General features: G+C 41.3%; 1 protein-coding gene across 1 annotated transcript in view; it reads left to right on the plus strand.

Moving 5' to 3' along the window:
- Window positions 1-21,337, plus strand: part of SORCS1 (sortilin related VPS10 domain containing receptor 1) — a 297,502-nt gene that overhangs the window by 259,416 nt on the left and 16,749 nt on the right. Inside the window, exons 19-22 of the mRNA XM_054382572.1 lie at window positions 10,542-10,728; window positions 16,351-16,484; window positions 18,363-18,486; window positions 19,451-19,563. Of these exons, the coding sequence (XP_054238547.1) occupies window positions 10,542-10,728; window positions 16,351-16,484; window positions 18,363-18,486; window positions 19,451-19,563 (558 nt within the window). The remainder of the gene's footprint in view (window positions 1-10,541; window positions 10,729-16,350; window positions 16,485-18,362; window positions 18,487-19,450; window positions 19,564-21,337) is intronic.

Here is a 21,337-nt window from a genome sequence, read left to right on the forward strand (position 1 = left end):
ATCATAGCATTCATAAAGTAACTATTTTATCTCTTTCCATAATCCAATTTGATTTTTTTTAAACTTCTACCCTTTTTCCTATATATTTGGCCAATAAATCCTAAACTAATTATGTTTTTACACTAAAGAAAAATGTACATCCCTTTACAGCTTAGAATATTCATGGAATTTACTTCTAACCCTCTCCTTAGTAAATGTCATCTGCAGTAAGGAAGAGAAATGAGTATGACCTCTGGAGCTGAGTTTCATATGAATGTGTTGGGATTTTTGCATCTTTATTATTGATGCTTTCCCCAGCAAACAGGTGTCCTGATTTGTCAAGGCAATAACATACAATAAATCATATCTAACCTGAAGCAGTTGTTTGACCTGACTGCTCACTTTCACTAAAACGTGGTCACTTCATTTCAGTTGGGACAGTCATACAACATTGCTACTGTAGATGCTGTCATAAGAGTATAAACATAGAATTTCATCTGGATAAACTCTTGATTTCTGAGCTTAATGATGACAAATAAAGGCCCAAAACCAAGATAAAACTCTCCAAACATTTTAAAATAAAATAAAATTTAAAATAAGCGAAAGTGTTCATTGTATCACCTTTAGAGAAGGAGATGAGTATTCTGAGAAGTCAGTCACAAAACTGTCAAATAGTTATGCCAGTAATCAGAGGGAAAGAAAATCACCCACAGCATGGAAAATTCAGGACAAATACCCTGTTTTTCCTTCTGTGAGTGTTTCAGTTCACATGTTCTGTAAGAGTACCCTGGCTACTCTGTTATTCTGTGAAGTGGTGTCTTTTCTGTTGATCCTGATTTTTTTTTTGTTATTGATAGCCCAGCTTCTTTTGATAGTTCACCAGATTCTGGAAGCAGAACCTTCTCCATTAGGCAATCCTGTCTTTCTCATGCTGTATATCAAGGAGTGCATAAAGTATGTTTTGATGAATGGGAATGAGCTTCTGAGGAGATCTAAAAGGGACCCTTCTTTCAGTATATTTAATAAGGAAGAGGTTAGGAATGCTCTGAAGGCTGAAACAATGTTGATCAACCTCCAGCCTTTCTGATTACTTTCCTGGCTAGATGAATCTTGACCTCCTGCTCCTAGATTTGTCAATATAAAAAGTTTACAGAGCTGATGAGCCAAGTTATAAGAGTTCATTTGAGATTTATACTCCTATTATCTTTCTAAGGCTTTTTGCTCTAAGAACCCACCTGGGTCTGAAAAGAATGAACCTTAGAGGCAGGCTCACTGGAGGCCCTAAAGAGTCTCTGAATCTCTGTAGTGGAGGGGATTACTAAATGGGTAGGGTAAGGCAAATAGTAGCAATAAAAAAAACGTTTTCACTCAGGTGCAAGATGCAGGGGCAGGAACCACAGTGTAAGGATTTCTTTTAGAGCCTGCTTGTGCCTGTGGTGAAGCTGAGGGCTGGGACTGTGTCGTTCTGGCAGTAACACAATGTCAATAAAAGATGTCTGAAGAGAAACAGGAACAAAGCATTCAAAAGTGTTCTGCTGTTGAGGAGGACACAAAAGGAAAACAATCAGGGAAGCTCATGTGAGTAGAAAAGGGGCAGGCAGCAAAACCTGCAGCGAGTAGAGCACTGATGATTCCTGAGAGCTGGGATTCTGATCCATTTTCTCTGACCCTGACTCACATTAAATTCTTCTGTAAAGCGTTTATATCTGGCAGCATATAAATATCATTAAAAGCAAAAATAGCCAACAGCTCATATTTAAATTAACCAAATGTAAGAATGCTTTTCTCTCACCTTTAGGATTTCTGTATGGCTTCTTAAAAACTGCTTGCAAAGTCACCTTTCACTAAATATCTTTGGTCTTGTTATTTGAAAGGTTTGTCCAGGTTAGTTTTCCTATTATTCTGGTATAATCATGATGATATTTTTACTAGGTGACAACAGCCAGGAGTCATCAATATTTCTTTTTCTAATTAGCACATCTCCCATTGTACAAAGCATTATGGAAATGTTTAATAAGCAAAGCAGCATAATTAAGCTGCTAATTTTGCTCTTAAGTTTCCATTGAGCAAAGCAGAATAGCAACAGCAACTAAATGACAGCACAGGAGAAAACTAATTATTCTTAAAAGCAAATTTTCCCATTGCCTTAAAATGCTGCTGGTTTAAAGCTTAGTCCTTTGCCCTGGCCTGGGATATATGCATGGAACCAAAGCTGGCACCTCTCACACTGCAGTGTTTCTTAGTCTAAACAATGTGCACTTTATTCCTACACAGCAACAACAGAAAACCAAACCCAAAATTTAGAAAGCCAGATTTCCAGCTGATGTTCTTCAGCCCAATGTCCTTGATGTAGTTTGCTGCTGTGTTGTAGAAAATAGAGGAATTTTATTAAGAGGGTGTTGTTTCTGCATGCCTTCCTCGTTACATGGTCGTGTAGGTCTCTTGCCTGTCACAAACTCAATTGTTATTTGTGTGTTTATTTGTATAAGCATCAGGCACTTGTGCTTGCTGTACTGCTTCAGCAGAGACACTGAAAGCTGCAGCCTCCAGAACAATGCTATTCAACACAATAGCTTTCAAACTTGTTTCATCTGATTGCTCATACATCTTTGCTGAGGAAATGGACAGTAAAGACATTCAGGGCAAACAAGTTCAGGGCTTTGGCTGTTTCATTACATACAATTCACAGAGAACCTGCCTTTTTTAATTTACTTTTTTTGTCTTGATAAAATGACAGCCAAACATCTTTCACATTCCAGGTCTGCCTCAGTTCTCACTTGACAAAATCACTTCACTGGGAGTAGATTTTGGCATGCTTTTGACTGCTTGCTGCTGCTGTATCATGTCTGGATTAGACTAATGCGTGGGGAAAGCTCAGTTGTTCCTACAGTTCAGGCCATGGGCTAAAATTCAGGCAATCTGAACTCATTCCTGAGCAGCAGTCAGCTCCTTCTGCATGACCTTGAGTAAGAAACTTAACCTTTCTGCTTTTTTATTCCCTCATTTGAAAATATAGCTTTGCTTTCTCCCCCATGCCCTCCATGCCTTTCATTTATGTGCTGAATGCTCTTAAGGCCAGAGAGCTCTCTTACCATATGAATATACAAATGGAGCCCTGAATTTCCTAAAGACCAGTATAGTTTTCTGTAATGACAATGTTAATAAATGCCTGTACAAGGTAGGTTGTGTCTCAAGTGCATGTAACGAGCTTGGGGACACAGCTAGGGGGACATTTCCCAGCTCAGCACTGTCATTAGTGCAATTCAGAATTCCAGCTCAGGTGAAGTCTCTGGAGATGATCTTAGCATTAGGATTATTTTGATTGTTGGTGTGCTCAAATTAAAGATGCAGAACTAGTAGTACTCAAAAGCACAGTCTGTATTTTTTTCATGGTATCCTGCTGTGCTCCCTGTTTTGATGTCACAAGTTAGTAATGATTACAGAACTGTGAAACCTTCATCCTAACTTTCAATGCACATGCTGACTCATGGTTGTTTATCTTACTAAGACCACCACATTCCTGTTAATAACACACAGATGAAACATCAGTACATTCCCTCCCCCCTACCACTGTCATCTGAATTATACTTGCCTTTTCTCTGTTACTGCTGGTTGGGAGAAATCAGTCCTTCATGCATTTTAAGATTCACTGCTGAAACACCATGAAAATGTATGAACAGTGACCTGGCCTTCGTGATGACACACAGTACCACAGTCGTTAATGCACTTCCAGTCACACAAGTTCAATTATTCTGCATAATCCAGGGAGGCTGTACTTAACGATTCCTGTGGAGCAGAGAAGATCTAGTCCTGCAGAAACAGCTCATAGCTGAGTTGAGCTGGCAGAACTGGCAGTCAGAATTAATTATTTGATTAGTGCAATTAAATATTTTTGTGTAGAAGAAGAAGAAGTATGTGTGGAAGGCGTTGAGCTATTTGCTCTGATGAGAGACATTTCTATTCGGTTTCTGATTTTAGAAAGTTAAGAGCATCTCTCTGAAATCAAGAATTTACAGGGGAAAGCATGTTTTTCAGTGTGTGATCAACCTGAACTTGATTATCTGTTTAAAATTAAGCATATGCTTTAAGTAGACCTCTACTATTCAGTTGCAATGGAAATCTATTTGCTGGATGTTTTCTGACAGTGACAGAAAAATGCCAAAGAGGGAAAAGGGTTAATCTAAAGAAAGCACAAAGTACTAATCCCTGAAGACAATCTAACACTAGCAGTCTCTCTCTCTTGCAAAGGGTAATTAAATCAATTATCAACATCTGTAAGGGAGGCACACAAGTCAGTGCATAATCAGAGACTTAAGTATTAAATTTGAAACATAAGAACTAAAATTTAAGACCTCGAACTGTGTTTCATTACTGGAATACAAATGCTGGAAGTCAGTAAAGAAAATTAATGATTACAGCTTTCTGGGCAAGATTCAGACTGAATATTTGAGAGGGAATCCTGTTAGGTAATACACACAACAAAACACTGAGAACTGCACAAATGTAATCAAAATGTAAAAATATTGTTGCAAACTGTATGGGCTGTTTCTTGGTATGCCCTGAAGCAGGATGCTTCACAGGATTTTTTGGAAGCATCCAGGTCTTGTGTATACTGCAGACTGTGATTCTTTTGGAAAATATGCTTAATGAACCAGGGAGGGGAAACTTTTTCTTTGTATGCTTAGAAACCTCTTGGATATTTAATGAGAAAATCCCTTCAGAAATATTAAATTTCCAATTTACATTGTAGTTTAAATGTTGTATAAGTAAAGAACATGGGGCCTTGGGAAGCTTGTTTTTAACACCCATGGCTTTTTTTTTCAGGGTAAAAGGAATCACAGAATCATAGAATCACAAAGTCTAGAAAAGATCTTTGAGATCATTGAGTCTGACCATAATCCAACTGCTAAACCATGTCCTGAAGGGCCACATCTACACACTTCTTGAACACATCCAGGGATGGTGACTCCACCAGCTCCCTGGGTAGTCTATCCCAATGCTTCACCACTCTCAGTAAAGAAGCTTTTCCAATCTAAACCTCCCCTGGCACAACTTAAACCCATTTCCTCTCATCATATCACTAGTTTTGTGGGAGAAGAGACCAACACCAACCTCACTACAACCTCCTTTCAGGTAGTTGTAGAGTGCAATAAGATCTCTCCTTAGCCTCCTCTTCTCCAGACTAAATTCCAGCTCCCTCAGCTTCTCCTTGTATGACATGCTCTCCAAACCCTTCACTAGCCTCGTTGCTCTTCTCTGGCCACCCTCCAGGACTTCAGTGTCTTTTATACACTGGTGCACCCAGAACTGAACACAGTACTCATGTGCCCAAAGTTCAGCATATGCTGAAGTCGTTGGCCAGACAAAAGCCTGTATTAAGATTGCAGTGTACTTTCAGGTTGCATCCAAACATGTGCATATTCCATATATCTAGTACATGGTAAAAATATCCATCAAAAGTGCTTTCATTTTTTCAGTCATCGTAATTGGTTGCTGATTAGCTTAGTGTGATTAAAATGCAGGAGCTGAATGCAGAGGTATCACCACAAGCAGCCAACTTGGCAAATTTCTCCTTGATGCCTAAGAGCACTGGCATTTAAAGGTCTTTTACAATCAAGTCCAGAGAGGCTGCCCAAAGATAGCTCAGTGCTGATTGCCTCCAAGTGCTTTGCTATGGCTGTGGAAGTAATGCAAGGAGTTTTGTGTCTGGCTTAATTGAGGTAAAAGCTTGAGAAAAGCCCTATCATGTAATATTGGGCTTGTCAAAATGACAAGAAGCTGGAAGAAGCAACAGGGAAAGTTCTTGCAAGGTGTATGTATATGCATCAAATTGTTGCAAAACAAAACTTCCACTTGCAAGTGGCTCTGAGACAGACAGCTGGGGCTGATGTAGATCACGTGTGGGCTGTATAGGAAATGTTTGGACTTTGGTTCACCTTCTCTTTCTTCCCATCTTATTCTGCCTGTGCTCTTACCTGGCACAGATTAAAAACAGAACAAGTCAAAACACAGTCTCTTTGTTTTCCAGACTTTTTTTTTTTTTTCTTCTCACTTCCTAAGCTAAAATTTTAAATGTCAGCTTTTCAGAATGTGGCATTTTCAGAGAAATGTTATAGCCTGAATCTTACTGAATGGAAAATGTATTTCCAGTTCAAAGGGTTTTAAAACAAAACAGGAAAGGCCATGACAAATAAAAAAGGCTGGGAGAACAGCAGCTGAAGCTCTTCTCTAATTAGATTTTAAGATGTCTCTGTCAGCATCTTTTCTCCCTAAGGAATTTGGAAGGAAAATTGAAATCTAAATCTTGCATGCCATAGAAATGGCTCCCTTCCCTGGCAGCACCTGTAGACACCACAGGTTTCATGGCTATGGACAAAATGAAGACAAGAGGAAAACCATTCATTAGAGCACAAATTTTGACACTTTCAGAAATAGGACTGTCACCTTTCTCATCTTCCCCTGTTACTTCAAACATATAGAGGAATATTCCTTGACCTGAAACAGACTTTAACTGCATGACCTCAAATATATTCAGGGATGATAAAGCCAGCAGGGTCACTATGGTGGTGCAATTTTAACCATATGAACAGCTTTTTTGACAGAATGTCTTTTTTTAGTAAGAAAAGATGAATAAAACCCTCCTGATGATGGACCTAGAGTATTTAGGAAAGCATCTCTAATGAGCAGGATCTAGCCAGCTGCTCTGTGATGTGTGTGTAGACTTTACAGCTTTTGGAGCTGATCTGAGCTGTTCCAGATTTTCACCAGTGTAACTCAAATCAGAATCTGGGTTAAAAAATCAGTGGTAAGTCTTCTTTTCCTTTGTGCTTAAGGATGGCTTGAATGATAGATTTGAATATCTAGATCTTTAGATAGACCAGATCTACAGAAGGAATTTTTTTAAACTAAGGATGATGAGACACTGGCCCAAGTTGCCCAGTGGTAGATGCCCCACCCCTGAGACCCAGCTTCCTGAGCCTTTCCTCATAAGGGAGATGTTCTGCTCCCTTCATCATCTTTGTGGCTCTATGCTGGACTCTTTCAAGCAGTTCCCTGTCCTTCTTGAACTGAGGGTCCCCGAACTGGACTCAATATTCCAGATGTGGCCTCACCAGGGCAGAGTGGGAGGTAGAGGAGAACCCCTCTCAACCTATTGGCCACATCCCTTCTCAGACACTCTAGAATGCCATTGATCTTCTGGCTCCTGATGATCCTATTGTGCACTCCCAGGTTCATTTTCCCAAAGCTGGTCTCCATCAGATCAGTCCCCAACCTATATTGGTACATGAGGGTGTTTTTTCCCAGATACAAGACCTGGACAGGCTGGAGAGGTGGGCTGAGAAGAATCTCAAGAGGTTCAATAAGGTGAAGTGTAAGGTCCTGCACCCAGGTCAAGGTAATTCTAGACATTAATACAGCCTGGGGGGTAATGAAATGGAGAAAAAGACTTGAGAGTGCTGGTGGATGAGAAGTTGGACTTGAGCCAACACTGTGCACTTGTAGCCCAGAAGACTCTTCACATCCTCGGCTGCCTCAAAAGAAGCATGGCCATCAGATAGAGAGAGATGATTCTCTGCCACTTTATTCTGCTCTGGTAAGACCTCACCTGGACCTCATCCAGCTCTGGAGCCCTCAACACAAGAGAGACATGGACCTGATGGAGCAGATCCAAAGGAGGGCCACAAAAATGGTCAAGGGGATGGAATACCTCTTATATGAGGACAGGCTGAGGGACCTGGGGTTTTTCAGCCTGGAGAAGAGAAGACTCCAAGGAGCCCTAAGAGCAGACTTCCAGCACCTGAAGGAGGCCTACAAGAAGGCCAAAGAGGGACTCTTTACAAAGACTGCAGTGATAGGATGAGGGGCAATGGTTTGAAATTAGGGAAGAATAGATTTAGATTGGATGTCAGGAGAAAGTTCTTGACCATGAGGGTGGTGGAACACTAGAACAGCATTCCCAGGGAAGTGGTTGAGGCCCTAACTCTGGAGATATTCAAGGTGAGGCTCGATACAGCTCTGAGCAATCTGATCTAGTGTAGGGTGTCCCTGCTCTCTGCGGGTGGGTTGGACTAGATGACCTTTGGAGGTCCCCTGCAACCCAAACCATTCTATGATTCTCTAAGCAGGTGTTTAAACTTCAAGTAAAGCGTCCAAAGGAGAATTTCTAAGACTTTTGTAGAATGGAAGCCTTAGTAATTTGTGTTGCTCAAGCCCCGTGGCTTTAACAATGTGTCGTTGAAAATTCCAGATGTTACCAAGTTAATTACTAAGAGAAACTTAGTTAGGAACTACCCAAGAGAAAGCTGGAGCTGAGTTGATATGCAAGATCCCTGTGTTTGTTTCACTGAAGCTAATCAGGTTGGCCTTCTCAGTAAGGTCTCAGCACCGCAGGGGTCATTCGCCCTCACCAATGATCTCAAGAGCAGAACAGGGAATTCCTGTCTTTTTACCTTCAGGAGACCTTCAAGGAGGGAAATGGCATGAGGTATCTGTAGGAATCCCCAGGCATCTGCCTTTGTCAAGAGATGTCTTTCCCCTGGTACACCTGCAGTCTGGATCCTCCAGAAGAGAGGAACAAGTTTATTTTGTCTCATCCATTTGGAAGTAAGGGAGCCTCCAGCAGGGTGCCAAGGCAGTGTAATGACTACAACTTCAGCTTATAAACAGAGTGCATCTGGGAAAATTTCTCTCTAGCTATCCTTAGGTATGGCTCTGCTCCTCCTGCTTTCTTTTCAGATAAGTCTCCACTATTTCTGCTTTCACAGATTTCAAATAGACTGAGAAAAGGAGAGGAATATAAAGTTTCTGTTATGATTCTCTCCCACAATCACTCACACACACACATTTCCCTTTCTGATGTGGCAATCTGCCTGATGCCAACCATTTACATGAGTACCTTTCATTCCAGTTGAGCATCCAGAAGATTGTTCCTCTTTCAAGGGAAAAGGATAACACTGAAAAAAAAACCACCCCCAAGCCCACCAAACTGAAGTAAATTAAATGTTCTTTCAGGCAACATTATGAACTGCCTTCAGCTATTAATTTACCAGCATTCTTCCAGACAGTGGCAGCTGCTTCAGTGCACCAGGCTGCAGAGTGAGCTGCTCCATGGCAACAGCCAGCAAGCATTAACATAACCAGCATAAGTATCATGCAGAACCTCTGAGGGAGGACTTCAAAAGGAGCAAGAATGCCTGAAGTTAGGATAAGGTACTGCATCTTACCTGAAAGAGAGAGGATCTGTAGCAGCCACACTTGTTATACAGGTCAGTGTGGGCTGTGTGATGATTCAGCTGTCAGAAACCACCCTTACCATAGGCATATCACTGCCTTATGATGTAAGAAAATCTTACAGGTGCTTCTAGTATGTGTGACATAAGTTAGATGGAATTTTTTTGTATGCTGTCTTTCACATACACTTGCAAATAAACAAACAAAAAATTAAAAATTGCTTTTTCTTTGTAAATCAGCATAAGGAAATTTCATCCTTCTCCTGTTTAAAAGCCCTTTGGGGCTGGGCAACCTACATAGAGTTTGATTAATGTGCATGCAGCAGACTGGAATTCAGTTTCAGGAGTCAAAGGTTAAAACCTGTTTCAGGATTGTTTCACATTAGTGGATCTCTGTGCTGACATGGAGACTATAGATTTGTGATATCCTTGGCTTCTGGTTTGTGGAGGAATTTGGATGTTTGTTTGTTTGTTTCTCAACTGTGACTATTTATTTATTTGTTTGTTTGCCTGTTTACTCATTTATTGTAATTTATTTTAGCAGTTTTGCAGCTTGCTAGGTTAGCAGCCCAGGAGACTAATGTCACAAAGTGGCAGTCTGAATTATATCACAAACCTACTTTTCTGGAATTATCTCTGGGCAGTAAGAGAAGAGCTTAATCGGCTCTGTCAATTCATTAGCCCTTCCCTTCTGAGGCAGGCGCAGAGGGTCCCACTCAGTGCCAGCAATGTTGGTAGCTGCTCTGAAATAAATACAAATCCAGCTCATTTAAATCAGGCCACTGAGCAAGTCATAAGCTGCTGTAAGCTGTTGTTCTGTAAGTCTGAAGTGGTTCTTTTGACATGCCATTGCTTTGATACAGTTGGACTTCCCAGTTTTATCCTTCTGCTTTTTATGGTCTTAAATACAAAAGATCACCATGTGGATTCTTTCAAAGATTCTTGAGGTAATCTCAATAGCTGAGTCCTGAGTGCTTGCTGAGATGAGCACCATTCCCCACTTTAACCCTGCTCTTCATTATAAGGAAATCCAGGGGAAGAAGGCAAAATATTTTCCAGAGGATCCCCTGTTCCTCCTGATGTAGGAGGAGAAGGCAGGGCTACAGTACACACCTTGGAAGACACCTCCTTAACAGTACAGCTGAGTCAGCCTCAGGAGGGGGCTGCTTTCTGTTCACAGACTGCTGAGCAAGGTGATGAAGTGACCACCTTTCCTCTGGTAATGTCAGACCCTGGGACTATCTTCTGGTTGGTCTGGGTCCCCCCACTGATCCCATCTCTCAAAAGTAAAGCGGAGTCTATTCAAACCCTTTCTCTTTTGTGTCATCATAGGGAGACCTCCAGAGATCGCTCATTCAGGTGGATTTTGGAGATGGCATTGCTGTGTCATATGCCAATCTCAGCTCGACAGAGGATGGAATCAAGCACATCTACCAGAATGTGGGCATCTTTCGAGTGAGTGTGCTGGTGGAAAACAGCCTGGGTTCTGACAACGCTGTCCTCTACCTGCATGTAACGTGTATGTATGTTCATACTCATTGCTAACTTCTGTCATTCTTAAGAAAATGATTACTTGTCCTTAGAGATGACATTGGAGGTGACATTTGAGGCTTTGCAACTGGGAAAAGAATGATGGGATAGGATGTTTGCTTGTCCTCTAGCGCAGGACTCCAGAATGAGAGGAGGCAGAGACAGGAACGTCCCTGTGCTTTTTAAACCATATTCCATCTCTAATTTTGGGTAGTCTAATTTGGGATGCCTCAGAAGGGTGTCCAGCCCTTTCTGACAGGCATCTTCATCTCATTAGCATGTTTACACTTCCAGAAAAACAAGGACATCCAGGATCTTTAATCACTTTCAAAGGCCTTGGCTTTTACTTTGTACGTGTTTTGCCCTCTAATGAAATGCAGCCACCTCTGAGTTGGAAACCAGTACATTTCAATCTTTCTGTTGTCATAGGAACCAAAATCTTGGTGTTAAAGAGTATTTCTATAAAAATATTAGCTTCACATTGCCCTTCTGCTATTCTTTTCAACCTTCTTATTCTTCATCTCTCTCTCTCTAAGATACAGCTGAAATGTATCTCAAGTCCTTGCATAAAACCAGCAATGTGTTCTTTCATATTTATTGTAACACATGGTTATGAACCTGAAGGGTCAACCTATTATTGACATATTGTAACATCCCCAGTGGGGTTGTTGATTCTTTATACAGTGGGGATTTTTTTTGTCAAACTGTGTTCCTCTCTGCCAGATTTACTGAAAAAAGAAAAAAAAAAGGAAATTCCAAAATTTAAAGTTATGTTTACAAAAATGTTATTTTACCCTCTACCAAATGAACTCAACATATTGTCTAGATAATTTAGCACATTCTATATACTTTAACTCTAGTTTTGAAGTTACTTCATATAGCATGAAAGCAGCTGACTCTTCAGGGGAATAGGGCAGCTCTTTAATGCTGCACCTTCATATCAACAGATGGGAGCAGTGGGAGGTACAGTTGTGGGAGTATTAAAGGAGCAAGAGGAAATACCTACCTGAACACTTCCCTTCAAAAAGACCTTTGGTTCATGGTGACAGTGCACTATTCATGATTCCCTAACCTGATAGATCATGGTCTGTGGCAAACTTTTGTCACATAATCCATCAGCACACCACTTATGAAAAACTCCTAATACCTTGCAGAAATAACTGTATTCATAAATAAGCTTATTGTGAAGCTTAGGATTTTGATTCAGTGCTTAGCCTGTATTACTTCTGTGCTAAGGCACTGGTGAATCAGGGGAAATTCTCAGCTTTCAGACAACTACAGACATTTTTTGTTTGGTTGGGGTTCTTTGGGTTGGGTTTTTGGGGTTTTTTTAGCTATTTAGATGTTATCCTAAGCTGGGTTGAGAAAAGGGCTTCTGCTCAGAATAGACATATATTCTTTTGTTTAATTTTTCACTTCTGGAGTCATATTTTAGTTTGCCTGTCTACATGTTCTTGTGTAATTATCACAAGAGTAGCTGTGGGTTCTGAATGCAGAAATCCCCCTCCCACTGCTGCTGATTATGAAAGTCAGCTCAACAGGAGCTGTGCTTTGTTTTGGGGTTTGTTTTTTTTTTCTTTTTTTTTTTTTCCTCTGTAAAGGTCACTTGAAACAAATAGAAAAGTGATTTGGCGGTTGCTATTTCTAAGGAAGTTCTGACAGCCTCATGCATGCAGGGTTTGTAATTGTTCACTGTGTGACAAGAGATGATTCCATGGGGACCACTGCACAGTTGATCTGCAAAGTAATGAGACCACACGAAGCAGCAACTGCTTTCTTAGGCAACAACCACAAAAAGGAAGAAGGCAGGTGTCCTTCACTCTCACTTATCGTGGCTTTCTGGTTTATAGCAGTTTTAAGCCATTTTCTTGAGACATTGAAGATGTAGGAACCATTTTTATTATTTAAGCAATACAAGAAATAAATAATATTAAGATATGTTTGTGTGACTTTGCAGCTGATGGTGTATGATTCTGCGCTTTGCGTAAGCAGTGCTAGTACGGAACTTCAAAACTGCGAGGTCTTTGCTGTTAGGCCAAGAGTGTACATGCTTCAGCCCCTGGGGAAGTGACAGCTCTACGGGATATAGAATCATAGATTCATAGAATCAGTCAGGGTTGGAAGGGACCACAAGGAGCATCTAGTTCCAACCCCCCTGCCTTGGGCAGGGACACCTCACACTAGATCAGGCTGGCCAGAGCCTCATCCAGCCTGGCTGCAAACACCTCCAGGGATGGGGCCTCAACCACCTCCCTGCACAACCCATTCCAGGCTCTCACCACTCTCATGGGGAAGAACTTCTTCCTCACGTCCAGTCTGAATCTCCCCACTTCCAGCTTTATTCCATTCCCCCCAGTCCTGTCACTACCTGATAGCCTAAAAAGTCCCTCCCCAGCTTTCTTGTGGCCCCTTCAGATACTGGAAAGCCACAAGAAGGTCACCTTGAAGCCTTCTTTTCTCCACAGTGAACAGCCCCAACTCTCTCAGTCTGTCCTCATAGGAGTGGTGCTCCAGCCATGTGCTCATCCTGGTGACCCTTCTCTGGACATGTTCCAGCATGCCCAGATCCCTCTTGTAATAGGGGCTCCAGAACTGGATGAAGTACTCCAGGTGGGGTCTCACCAGAGCTGAGTAGAAGGGGGAGAATCACCTCCCTTGACCTGCTGGCCACCTGTTGACCTGATGTAGCCCAGGATCTGTTTGGCTTTCTGGGCTGCAAGTGCACATTGACAGCTCATGTTCAGCTTCTCTTCTACCAGCACCCCCAGGTCCCTCTCCTCAGGGCTGCTCTCCAGCCAGTCACTGCTCAGCCTGTATTTGTGCTTGGGATTGCCTCGACCCAGATGCAGGACCCTGTACTTTGTCTTGTTGAACCTCATGAGGTTGGCTTGTGCCCACCTCTCCAGCCTGTCAAGGTCCCTCTGGATGGCATCCCTTTCCTCCAGCCTGTCTGCTGCACCACACAGCTTGGTGTCATCAGCAAACTTGCTGAGGGTGCACTTAATGCCACCTTTCTCTACATGGTGAGAACAGCAAGCCTAGTACCATTCAAGACTAACAGTCAATTTGCTGAGGATGCAGACATACCATAAATCCAGTCAACCCAGAGCCCAACACCAAGATCAAAAAGAAAAGCTTTTGCACGTTATTTAAATGCTTGCATAGCTCTGATGAATGCTCTGCTTGTAAAAATATCTGTCCTTGCAATACATACACACACATGTTATTGCTAAGCTTCACAGAAATCCAGTGTGCAGCCTGAAGATCCAGAGAGTTTTAGAAAGGAGTACTAACTGGGTGATCCCTTGTTACAGGGTTATTACTTCAGTGTGCTCAGCCTGGCCTGGTCCTTTCAACACCCTTCCCTACTTATGGCCAGCATCCCTTGCTGAGGGAAGGGAGGACTTGCTGAGGGAAGGTGCTGAGCCATGGTTCTTGTGATCAAAAGGTTAAGAGCAAAGCCTCCATCCTCTGCCCTTCTCATCCTGCTGCAGCCATTGGGCCAGTGCCTGGTAGCTGTGCCTTTGCTGCGGTTGACCCAGGGATCCAGACACGCAGGTTATTGTGAGGCAGGAGCATTTTGGTTGCACAGTAAATTGTATATAAACTGGTTCTCCATTCAACAGGCTGTCTCTGAACTGTCCTGACAGGTCAAAAATTTCCCCTGGAAAGCTGGTTATGCATTTGCCTGAATGCTCCAGAATAACATCACCTGCCCAGCTGAGCCTTTTGAGAAGCTTCTCCCTTTCTGTTGTCTGTGACTTGTACACAGCTTCTTCCTGGGACAGGTGAAGGTCTGTAGTGTTCAAGGCCCTGCATGAAATTTATGAATTAATTTTCTTCACTTATCTTCAAACTTACCCGGCAGAAAACAAGTCTCCTACCAAGCTAAGGGCCTATCTGGAGTGAGCTATCCCCATCTGCTGGCCAAATAATAGTTCAGCATTTCAGCCACTTGGACTCATCAGCTATGTGCACAGAATTACTCAGGCAGAAGTGGCTTGCTTCAGCTGTTCTTCCATGTTCTTTCCTAAGTGGCATATGGTGTAGGTTCAGGGTGGTGCTGGGTATTCTCTGCAGTGCAGGAGTGTTTGAGATGTATTCAGAGCAGCTATGTGATCATGTTGGAGTGTGTTAGACTGCACATGGGCTTCATTGTCACTGCTGTCACCACACCCAGTGTTAGGAAATGTACTCCCTTAGAGGGCTATGCTGACATTGAGCATTTAGCAAACATCCCAAAGAATACTAGAACTGCAAAATATTTAGCCTGGGAAGCGCTGGGTTCAGATCTCAGGGTTTTTCTGAATGCACATGCAAACCAGTCACAGAAATGTATCTGAGTGGGTGAACACCATTAAAATCATAAGGGTTAAATTCTGGCTTCTCAGGAACTTTCAAGGAATTTTCAGCAGTATTGACTGCTTATTGTAAAGGGGAAAATAGCCACAGTCTTCTCTATAGCACACTTTGGTTAGTCTGATCATGGATAACTCTTAATTGGGCTGCTTAATTTAAACAACAGCTGTCTGCAGCCTAGAAAAAAAAATAAGCTGAATTTCAGTAATAAGTCAGGAACATTGGTCCTTGTTTATTCTTCATCTTTTTTATATAGTCTGATTTGGGATATTTTTTTTCATCTCTGTGCTATACAGGGGTACAAGGTACTTGGTCCAAAATGTGTGATGTTCTTTTAAGTTGAAAAGCAAGGTCTAAGTGATGGTACATGCATGGGATATATCCTGAAAAATCCCTTCCTGAAATACATAGAATCCTGTAGCAATATATCTCAACTTCATATGGACAATGCAATGTATCTCAATTCCATATGGACAAGCACTCACTGGGAACCTGCAGGTGTGACCTTAATTTGTTTAAGAATCCCATGTCCCCATGTCACCTGAGGTTTCTTTCTTTTTCTTTCTCTCTCACTGTCAGGACAGTTGCATTGTTCTCTACGTGAACAGTCACAATACATTTTGAAACATAATCTATAGGACAAGATAAAACAACAAATCATCTGTCTCCAGGAGATAGGAAATGTGAAACCCTGGGCATAATGTCACTTTGTCAAATGAATTATGTTCTATTTATACCAAAGAAATAAGTGTTTATTGAGGGAACTGGGGGAGTATAAAGCAACATTAAAATGAGGGCGCTGAGTGAAGAGCTGCCTTCAGACAGAGTTTCGGCTGATATAAATAGATACATCACTGCTGAAGTTCACCAGATCATAGCATCAGCAGAGATGTTTCATGTCCACAGAAGCTATTTGTCCTGCACATTCTTATGTCTTTGCATTGAAGGCTATATTCACATTACAGGGCTCTGCCCCTATGTTTTTTAAGTTGTTGATAAAGTTTCTGCATATATAATATTAGTGCAGTAGAGAGTCCACGTCTTTCAGGCACAGAGATAGCTTTTGTTTTATGAGGAACGGATTTGAGCTCGACTCTCTAGAAGTGGCACCAAGCCAAAACATGAACTGGCATGCCCCATAGTGTTTTGGAGACCTTTTCTCCCCTAAACCAATGAATATCCCTGCAGTTCTGTTCTTCTTCAGGTTGACGTTTCAGACAGAGGGACTCACCTGCTGCTTCTGTCTCTGCAGGCCCTTTGGAACATGTTCATTTATCTCTACCATTTGTCACCACAAAGAACAAGGAGGTCAATGCCACAGCAGTACTATGGCCAAGCCAAGTGGGAACACTTACTTATGTCTGGTGGTTTGGAAACAACACAGAGGTTTGTATTCCCTATGGACTGAGATCAAACTACTGCTAGAGAAGCTTTCTCACTGAGGAGGGAGGGAAAGAGGGTTCTGGGAGTGCTTCTAAACAGTCACACATGCAAGAAAATGACAAATGAGAGACTGAGAGACTAGTGGTTCTTTGACATACCAACACTGAAATACAAGAACTTCTCTGTGCTTGTTGCTGTGGCTTAGCTGCAGGGTTTATTGCCATCTCCTGCAAATTGCCAACAGCTTTTCCCCCTGCATTTACATCCAACATGGATGCAGTGAAGCAAAATCTGGAAGAGTTTCTAATGTGTTTTTTCCCACCTTCCTTTCTTTGATAACAACAAAACCAAAACAAAACAAACAAAAGGACACTTACATTTTAAACTGAAACTTTTTATATCTGGGACTGACTTTACATAGCTCTAGAGCTTAAAGCTCATTTCTCTGGTGACTAAGAAGGGAAGAGACTGCCATCAGTCTCCCCTTAAATATGCTGAGCCCAATCCTGAGCACCCAGATTCTGTGCTAAACCACATGTGCAAGCAGAACTTACTATCATGTGGTACTGGTGGGCAAAATGGTCTTAACACACCTCCCAGCCTTTAGGCTCTGCTTAGATATAACAGCATGCTCCAGGTCCTGCTTCCAATGTCGGCGAGTCTGCACAGGTGTTACAACTGTTCATTTGCATATCTTTATGGATGAATTACCCAAGGACCCTAATTAGTTTTCTGAGGGGAGAGAATCTCATGGATTTTGTAGAGCCAAGAGGGACCTTCAACTAAATGCTGTTATCTTCTGTATAATGCAGGTCACAGGGGTTCAGTCAGTGCCTTCTGTTTTAACTCCTTGTGACTAAGGCAGAACTTGACTTGTTATTTTGTATCATGATTTCCCTCAGATGATAGAGAACTCACTGCTTGCTTCTATTTCATACCCTCTCCCCCAATCTATTTCCCCACAGCTAATTATCATGAGCACTGAACACATGCACTGTATTTGTAGTCTGAAATTATCTTGCTTCGGTTTCAAGCTGTTGGATCTTGTTATGCCTTTGTGTGTAGATTAAAGAACTCTCTGTACTATCAGAAATCATCTCCCCCTGGAGGTACTTACAGGCCGTGATTGTCACCTTTTAACCCTCCCTCTGATCTGCTAAGCTTGTAATTGATCAGAGTTGGTCTAACTCTGTTCTCATTGAAGTGAGAGTTTTACTGCAGACTACAATGGCAACAGAGTGTGAGCTAATACCAGATGCTTTGAAGATCTCACTCAGAATTCATTATTAAGCAAAAACAGTTGGGGCAGGGACTGCTGGAAAGGAACACAACTCACTGCCTTGCGAAGCAAGCTGAGGGTAACTGTATCCTCTCTAAATGCTATCACTTTCCAAAAATGATGTCTCCATGTCTAAGGATATCATGAGAGAAAAACTGAGAAATACTAATCTGCATCCTACTTCTACCACAAACTCCTTTAGTCACCTTAAACAAATTACTTAGGCTAGATCTAGGAAAGGAGTATGACACCTGAGTCTTGCAGACCCTTGTATTATGATCTGGGCCTCTCCAGGCAGTGCAGCAAACATGGACACTTTAGCACAGGACCCAGAACAGCCAGCCTGGTAAGTGGGGAGGAAATACTGCGACCTTAAAATTCAGCTTATTTGGAAATTATAGACACCTTAATTTGAGCTTCAGGAGGAGATCCCCATCTGGATTCCTAGATCCTCTCCAAAAAATGGCTTACATGTCACAGGATCCCTTCTAAGTCTTAAGTTTACAAGCCATCTCAACAAGCTAGAGAGCCAACTCATTTTTTTTTTCTTTTCCTTTCCAGCAAAATTAATCTAATGTATCTTTTTTCTGATGAATTTACAGCCGCTGATCACATTGGAAGGGAGCATCACATTTACGTTTTCTGTGGAAGGGATGAACACCATCACTCTTCAGGTCTTAGCAGGAAACACCATTCTTCAGGACACAAAGACTATTGCTGTGTATGGTGAGCTCTTCCCCCTTCATTTCACACAGGATTCTCCATGGTTGAGAACCAGAGAACCAGGTTAGCTGGCAGCAACATAAAGTATTTTATTCCAGAATGCTTTGAGAGAGATTATAAGGTCAGTTCCAGTGTGACCAGTTCAGCATAACATCTCTGAAAGCCACCAACTGTCGTTAGTCCAGACTGAGATGATTACAGACCATAGATGATCTTCTCAAAGCCCTCTGCATCTGCTCTATCACTATTGGGTCATCTTACATGACTGTCAAAATGTTAGGTCGTTTTGCAACCTGGTTTTCCCCCCTTTTGGCCAGTAGAGGCCTCTTAACTCACGCAAAAGCAGCTTGGCTTAAAAGATAATGCTGTGTGCTACAGTTCTGTACAGAAACCTATACTGATTTGGTATTGTACAGAGGCCTCAGAAAGAGTGAGGGCACACAGGTACATGGTGAAGATGGAGCAGAGGAACCATTGGCAATCTCAGTTTCAGTTGTTTGTACTAAGCACATGGATAGTGATCAGTGTGGGCACCTCTGTTAACAGCAACAGTGATTAAGAAGTATGTTTTCCAAAGCCAGTCTTCTCCCCTCTCTTATCCTTGTGCCCTTTCAGCTAACATTCCAAGTGTTTGGGAATGCTTATGAGAGTACAATCACAGCTTCTTTCACAGGGCTTGCCCACTTCAGAAGTCAAGATGAAGGTAGCATTTTATTTACATTCCCAACATATCTCTTTCCAGTACTATTCATCCACAGAAACAAGGACTGATCACCTTTTTCAGTTCCGTGATGCTCAGGCAGTGAATCTCTCAGGCACACTGCTGGATTCTTTGAGAATCTGTTCACTACTTGCAGACTGATTAAGCCAAACGTGAGCTCTAGCAGCTTCCGCTAGGTTATGCACACTCATTTGGCACCAAGGCATTTCACAGTCCTTACTCACCACCATGTCCTTGTATCTGCAGAGCACTTTCAGTCCTTGCGGTTATCATTTTCTCCAAACCTGGATGACTACAATCCAGATATCCCAGAGTGGAGAAGGGACATCAGTAGAGTAGTTAAGAGAGCTCTGGTGGAGGTAAGCAATATGCATAATCTGCATTACAATGGTTCTGGTTTCTGCTTTGTGCTTACATTACTGACTGGATCAGCTGTTCTCTCAGGGTGTCTCTGTTTCTACAGCTACAAAAAGAGACCAGACTAGTATTTAAGGCCAGAATCCTAAATTTTTAGACAGATAAAATTTGATGCTCAAAAGCAGCCTGCAGTTTCTTCCTCTTAATGACAGTGGATTATGTGGAATATTTCTGACAAAAAGCCATATAGAAAATAAATGGCTTATAGCTGTGCAAATGACTTTACTGCTGCATACCAATTCTTACTTTTTCTTTACTACTCTTCTTATACAGCAGTGCAAAGTAGTGCTGTTCTAATGGAATTAAATATATGCTGTAGGAAATGTAGGAGACCTGAAAGAAAACAATTTTTACTACAGAGAAGAGCACTACAGTAAGTGTTTTGTCTTTCACATAGCCCGAGGTTCACATGTCAGGGATTGGATGCTATTTTTCTTGTCAACACTGTGGAGAAGCTCTGAAGTTCCTTCTTTAACTGTGGAACAGAATGTCATTAAAATATTCTTGTGTGGCTGGAGAATTCAAACTGAGAGACTAAGAAAAGTTAGAAGGATCAGCTGGGGTTTCTCAGCTCAGCAGAAAAATATTAAAGAAACTGTTTGAAACAGTTTCTAATTTTTTTTCCCAGTAAAGATAATCAGATTTTGAAAGGATACAAGGCTTGTAGATGTTATTTATAAGGCTGTATGTTCATTTGTGGCATCATCTCTGCAAAAAGACACTTGGTGCTAATCAGTTGCATGCAAACTTGCCTGGATTGTTTCTGAGGAAGTTTTCTTCTGTTTCCTCAAAAGATAGGCAGTGAGAGAAGGAAAGTAAAAATAATAGCACTTTTCTGGAGCTTGCTTTTCTGACTTATTTATTTCTGTATCAAGTATTCAAGGATCCTTTTATCTTCAGGATGAATTTGCAGAATATAAAGAAGTCAGTAAAATAAAAACAAGCTAAAAAAAAATTATAAAACTACAGTACCAAGGCTAGATTCAAAAGCAGAGCAGTGAAAACACAATAAGGATTTCTTTGCTGTTTGAGTAACAAAATATAATGCATTGATAGCTAATTATCCCTCTTTATGTAGCTAAGTAATTCACCTTAAATAAGCTTTGTGAGAAGTTCCTGTAAAAATCAAAGACAAACCCAACAGATTTCTACAGCGATTAAGTAAACTATATAAAAATGAGTTGAATAACTAAATAATTCAATAGGAAATTACATCTGTGCTATAGAATTTTTATGAACTTTTATTAAAGTATTACATTCATATTACAAAGTGTCTTAGACCTGGATAAAAATTCTGCATAAGAAATGATGATTCTCTACTAAAATGTGATCTTCTCTCTCTGAGTAGGGATAATTTCATGGTACCACAAAATATTTTGTATTATCATCATCATTATTTGCTCACATCATTGAGTTTTCTGAGTCTTGTCAACCACTTTTGATGAAGAAGAGAAGAATGGACTGAGTAGATCAACTAAAAGCTTCCAGTCAAAACAAAACAAAGCAAAACAAAACAAAATAAAACAAACCCCACCAAACCAAAACAAAAAACTCCCAGCATCTGAAAACAAAAACATCCCATTAAGTGATAATACCTTGTCTTTTTCTTGACATCTTAAGTCAACCTATTGGACAAGCACAAATAATGCAAGCTCTGACTTTCCCAGGAAAGAATGTACAGGACCTTTATATTGTTACAGGTTTTATTTTTCCTAA

Source organism: Indicator indicator, chromosome 7, assembly GCF_027791375.1.
Source record: "Indicator indicator isolate 239-I01 chromosome 7, UM_Iind_1.1, whole genome shotgun sequence".
NCBI classification, from domain to species: domain Eukaryota; kingdom Metazoa; phylum Chordata; class Aves; order Piciformes; family Indicatoridae; genus Indicator; species Indicator indicator.